This window comes from Nicotiana tomentosiformis, chromosome 7, assembly GCF_000390325.3.
Source record: "Nicotiana tomentosiformis chromosome 7, ASM39032v3, whole genome shotgun sequence".
In the NCBI taxonomy this organism is placed as follows: domain Eukaryota; kingdom Viridiplantae; phylum Streptophyta; class Magnoliopsida; order Solanales; family Solanaceae; genus Nicotiana; species Nicotiana tomentosiformis.
This window is the reverse complement of record NC_090818.1, coordinates 110,006,589-110,012,579: the sequence shown is the minus strand read 5'-3', so window position 1 is coordinate 110,012,579 and position 5,991 is coordinate 110,006,589. Positions and strand designations below refer to the sequence as shown.

General features: G+C 42.9%; 1 protein-coding gene across 1 annotated transcript; it reads left to right on the top strand.

The window, feature by feature from the left end:
- The first annotated feature begins 4,015 nt into the window (after positions 1-4,015).
- LOC138896196 (uncharacterized) lies at positions 4,016-4,735 on the top strand. The gene is made up of 2 exons (XM_070180983.1): positions 4,016-4,072; positions 4,145-4,735. Exons 1-2 carry the CDS (start codon positions 4,016-4,018, stop codon positions 4,733-4,735), a joined length of 648 nt encoding a protein of 215 aa, XP_070037084.1.
- Positions 4,736-5,991: the final 1,256 nt, after the last annotated feature.

Sequence of the window (5,991 nt, the reverse complement as noted above, 5' to 3'; positions counted from 1 at the left end):
AAAATTCCATTTTAGAAAAGGACCTTCACTTGATGTTTAGCATTATTATTTCCTAATTTTAGTACATGCATTTCTACAAGTCTTCTATCCTATTATATGTGCTAAAACAACCTTCCCAAGATGGTTAAGGTATGGAGTTAATTATCTCAAGAGATGATTTCAACTTTAGTGCTTTGGCCATTCTTATCATAATCAGATGCTTCTTAGTTTGTTCACATTTAATGGACTTAAGCCTTCTTTATTGCATATGAAACAAAGGCTTAGATGGCCAAATAGGTATACCAATTCCTCTTCAGCCTCTTATGTCTTCACGTCAATATTTGTTGATTGTTTGTTATCATCAAAGCATAAAGATTAGTGACACTCGAGTCCTATGTTTTCTCTTTTCCATTATTTTTTTCGGACCAAGATTCAGGGCACTTGTTGCTGTAAAATCACGTTTAATATCACCGTTTAATGAGTTTGTAGTAGAATTTTGAAGTCTTTTTAAGACAAATGGATTGTTATAACTTTATTCCTTTATTAATGCATACACACTGAAAATGATGAGTTGCATTTTGATTGGAAAAAGAGTCGATAATCACAATGAAAGGATTTTGGACCTTAGATAGGTTCTCCCCTAGTTAAATCTTACGCCCCTTTGACCATAATGTTTTTTTTCTTTTTTCAAATTTTTTTACTTTTTCCCGAAATCAATGTTTAGCCATAAAATTTTCGATTTTCACTTGAAAATGAATTTCGAACTTTTTTGAAAATTAAAAACTCCACAAAGTTATTTTTCAAAATTTTCGTTTCAGATCACTCATAAAAATTCAAAAACAGCCCAAAATTATATTCATGTCCAAACATAACTCTAATTTTCAAATATCATTTTCATTTTAAAAAATTCATTTTTTTTTCGGAAATTTTACATTTCTTGTGTGCAAACGGCCACTTAGTGTCACAACTGACAGATCACTATGATATTTTTCCTTCTATAATAGGATTGTGTCTATATTGACTGTGACTCAGTCTTTCCTACTAAATTCTACGTTGACAGTGACAGGACTTTCGTAAGAAATGTCATACGTTAATATTGACGTCATTGACTGATGGAACTAAGTGATTGAAATCAAATTTGTTTACCCTTAAAAATGATAACAATTGAATTTGTACGCGAGTTTACGGATATGTGAATTAATTCAACAGAAGTGATTAATGACGTTAGACAAGCAAATAAAAATTAGAATAAACAACCAAACCAGTGATGAGACTGAATTCGGACTCGGTTAAAGGCTTAACGAGAAGCTCGCCTTCGATTCCGAACCAATGCTTATGAAGAACTTATGAACCAAAACAAGAACTTTGACAATCCTTTAGAAACAGAGAAAGATAGATGTATATTGCCTTGGTATGCGTGTTACAGAGAGTGTATTGAATAATAAGCATCCTCTTTATATAGTAGGGGAGTTTTACTCTAAGTACAATCCTAAGAAAGGTAAAAATCTTCCTTTTCGCTAATCACTGATATGTCGCTGATACGGGCCGAGATCCCACGGATATCACGGCCCTTTGTTAATCATGTGAGGTCGTTTGGTAACGCTTTCCGTGGTCTCGTCATTCGAATTAGGTTCGAAGCACAGTCTCGATGGCTCCAGGGGAAGGTGTTTTATCCGGACTTTGATACGGCGGCTCCCCGCTTCGATTTAGATTCCACGTTGTTATGCCCTCACTTCGTTCGCCCCACCGGGAAATCGGGGTGTTCATTACCCCTGGTTTTACCCGTATACAGATAGTCCCCTCGTTTCTCAGAGAGCAGGTTTGCCGAAACGATGAGATACGACAGATGTTCTCCGGTTCCTTCTCCTGTACGTTATAACAAAAACGCCGAAGAAGCCGAAACGTCCCGTCAGTCACATCGTTCTGACTTCGGACACGTGTCAACCATCGACTGGTTGCCTCCGAATGCAAAGCGCCACGAACTTTTTCTATAAAAGCTTCTGTAGCTTTTTCTTTTCCCACTTTCCGGCCTAGCTCCTACCTTCGAACTTTCAAGTTATTATCAACTTTCTCCAAACCTTCATATCTTCATCCTTGTACTTCAACTTTCATAGTGATTTTCAGGTTTTTACCCAGATTTCCTTCAAATCTTCACACTCTGTTTTTCATCCTTTAAACTCGTTCTTTCAAACCTTCGTATTCTTTCTTTAAATTTTCAAACTTCTCTAGATAACAATGGCTAAAATATCCAAATTTGTTCATCAACAAGTTGCCTCTTCATCTTCCCAACTGGCTGTCGGTACTGAGCCGGTTGCTCCTGAAGTAGTTTCTCTCGAAACAGCTTCTCCCGAGGCGGTTGCCAACGAACTGGCCCCCGACCCTCCCTTAAAAATGTTTATTCCCGGGAGCTGCTCAATTGTAGATGACTTTAAGGTCGATAAACCCTCACGCAAACAGGAACGGGCTAAAGGAGAATCAAGGTACATATGCTCCGTGTTCGAAGACGTCCTTCCCGTGTTCCGAAATGACTGCAATTGGGAAGGCAAGAATGTAGTAATCCCCGGGCCCGAGGACACCATTACTACCCACGTGGAGGGGTACTTAAGTGTTTACACTTACCCCTTCACACTGGGCCTGGTGGACCCGATTGTTCTAGATTTTTGCAAGATGTATGAGGTGTGCCTTGGGCAAATCTATCTATCTCTATGGAGGATCGTGATCCTCCTTCGTTACTTTGTGAACAAAACCGAGTCTCGTCAGTTCACCATCGATCATCTACTCCGTTTATAAAGTCCCCAAATTTTCAGATGAGGACTAATCAAGATCACTCGTCGGGCCAGCAAGGCCCCTTTTTCGAGCATTGATGAAGATCGAGATGGGGGCTGGCAGGGACGCTTCGTTCGGGTGAAGACCGAAGATTTGATTCCCCTCGAGTTCATGCCATTTCCTGAGAAGTGGAACGCATCTCGTAAGTGCAGTCTCTCCTTAAGCGTCAATATTTTCTTCATTTTCTTTCTACTCATTCATACCTGTGGTTGTGTAGCTGTCGCCCAGGTTCTAAATGCGGTCCCCCGGCTAAAGGAATGGATCGAGGGCATCTGTAAACAGATGACGTACTCCGAGCAATCTTGGAAAAAGCTTTCGAAGGGCTGATAGGAGACTCGTTCTCATGGTAAGGTCTCTCTCTAAATAGTTAATATTATGATTCTAACTTTTATCATACTGACTTCCCTTCCCCTTGGCTTTAGTAGGTTTACCTAAGACCATCAAACTTAGACCTTTGGAAGGGGATGAGGACGTGTCCTTGTCCATTAATCCCTCCGTTACGGGACTACCCGGGACTGCCGTGGAAGAAAAGAAGAAGAAGAAAAGAAAGGCTTCGGGCTCCCCGAGATCCGTGGTGAAGCCAAAAAAAAGAGTAGCTCGTAAGCCCAAGAAGAGCTCCAGTTCTCGGGTGCTAGATTCCGATTTGCTTCTTCAGCTCAGGGACGAGCCCGAGGAAGATGACATTTTTATTTCCCATGGATCGACCCCTCCTGGGGAGAAGGCGGCATCCAAGGGGGAGGTTCGTGAGGCCGACCTCTCTCAGATATGGGAGGTCGACGTGGAGATAGGGGGTCTTTGGGATGTCGGCTCTGCTCCGACAGAAGCGTCCAGTATAATAGAGATTGCGGGAATGCCCTCCTAAACCGAGTCCATGCTCGAGGAGGCTCAAGCGAGAAAGGGCAAGTCCAATTAATGGGTCCATGGCGCGGACGATCCCCTTCATTCCTCTTTTGATGGTGTGGACTCGTCCGCTTTGGAGGATTTTTCGGGGTTGGGCGACCTGGAAGTTCCGAAGAAGGGCATACCCTTGGAAGTTGGCGGGCTGAGTTCGAGCCCGAAATTGATCAATCAGTTCCCTGCTCTAAGTGTGGACCTCGATCCCAAGATATCGATTATTCTTACCGTCCTAGAGGATGTCCGGGTTCTGTCTGATCCCGTGGGGATAGACAGCTACCTATGATGCCTGGTGACCGAGAAGGACCTGACAAAAATGAATGAGGTGAACGTGTTGTGCCTTTTCAATGAGGCGCAACAGGCGCTGAACAGGGTAAGGTATCATTACGTCCCTTTGAACTTTACTTAGGTTTAAATATTTCTCACATTTTTCACCTTTTTACAGGCCTCGATACTTCATCATGAGAGCTTTCTCCGGTATCGAGTCGAGGTCAATCAGCTCGAGGTTGAGGTCAAGGAGGAGGCCCAAAAAAGGGATATGTACAAGCTCCTCAGCGAGCAACAAGAAGGGGCCATCAAGGACCTTCAGGCCGAGCTGGACAAGGCTCAAAAAGAAGCTTTGACCTTGAGGTGGGAGCATGCCGATTTGGTCGTAAAGGTAAAGGACTTTGAAGTTAGAAATGAGAAACTAGTCATGGAAACTAATGACCAAACCTCGCAGATCCAGCAGAAGATCGATCTGATCACCCAACTCCGAGTCGAAATGAACGAGGTCCATGCCATGGCCGACGAGAGGAAAAGCAAAATGGACTGGTTGGCTTCGGAGAAGGAAACCGCCCAAGCGAAGTTGGCATCGGTAGAGATTCAACTTCGGGTAGTGAAAGAGAAAGCCGACAAACGGTCCCAGCTGATTAACGAACTTCGAGCGCAACTGAGCTCGGCTCTAATAGAACGGGATGCCCTCGGTAAGGAATACGAGGCAATGAAGTCCAAGTTGGACATGACTTCCGATGATGCCGAAAGGATGGTGGCCTAGTATAAGGCCGATGTTGAAGCAGCCGAGGCCTGTGTGAAGACCGATGCTGAATATATGAGGCGGTTGTCCCCGAAGAGAGACCCTAAAAAAGGTCCATGCTTGAGGCTTCGACTTGTTGGCCGAGATCGAGGAGGCTAAGAAGCTTGAGGAAGAGGCAATGAACCTTTCTGAGCCCGAGGGTGCAGAGGACTTTGAGGGTTTCGAGGGATCCAAAGGCATGACGATTCTAGCGTCGAATTGGGCCCTAGCGAAGATCAGGCATGAATGACTTAGAATTGTTTTGTTTTTGTGATGCGTATATATTTTTGTTTATTTTGAGACATTTTTTGTTGGTCCTTTGTAATGACATTCCGGAATATATAAAATTTCCTTTTTTGGCATTTTCGAGTCTCTATTTGTTTTAGCATCTTTTCATAATTTCTATTCTTTAAAATATTTCTAATGCCTTAGCATAGAATCACATGTAGTAATAAGTCGTTTGTTCCTTCGGAGGTCCGAACAAAGCCTGACCTCGATGCAATTTTTATTTGCTCAAAGCTTTGAAAACTCGGAGCGACTGAGAGTTTTCCCAAGATGCTTAAGTGATTTAGACAATGTTTTTGCCGAGGGTAAATTTTTGGCAGGTTTTAAATTTTTATTTAAGGCCTTATATTTTGATTACGGGCTTCGAACGTCTCCGAACCATTATTTAGGGTAACCGTAGACTTTTAGGTTTAGGCACTACATAATGGGTTTTGTGCCTCCGAGATTTTGTAGCCCGAATTGCCCAAACTTCTTTCGGACGACAGTCCCCGAGCGGGGGTAGCCCTTGGGCTTGATAGTCCCTGAATAGGGATATCTCTTAGGCTCGGGGGTATCTCTTAGGCTCGATAGTACCCCGAATAGGGATAGCCCTTAGGCTCAATGCTTTAAGAGGCAAAAATATGTAATAGCAAGGTGGGGACTTTCTTTCATTTTTTGCGTATAAAGTACATGATCAAAAGCGTGTAAAAGCTTGTATTATGGCAAAGGTGGCCTATGCGGGCACGGTTTACTTTGACCGTTTGGCCCTTACAATAAATCCTAGCCACCGAGCCCAAGTTGTTCAAGTATGAAGTTTCCTTCTTTCTTTGCTAAGAAGTCTAACCCGAGGGTGATGGGTATTCGAGGTCGATCTTGAGAGGGCTCGGATACTATTGATGCGACCATTGACTCCGATTTAAAGCTAGTCTTTGAATCTAATTTAGCACGATTTACTGTTGCCTTATTAAAAACAT

Excerpts from the sequence above, each read along its gene's own strand:
- LOC138896196 (XM_070180983.1), top strand. The coding sequence starts at position 4,016 with ATGAATGAGGTGAACGTGTTGTGCCTTTTCAATGAGGCGCAACAGGCG. Across the intron at positions 4,073-4,144 it reads CGCAACAGGCGCTGAACAGG|GCCTCGATACTTCATCATGA; the intron begins GTAAGGTATCAT and ends ACCTTTTTACAG.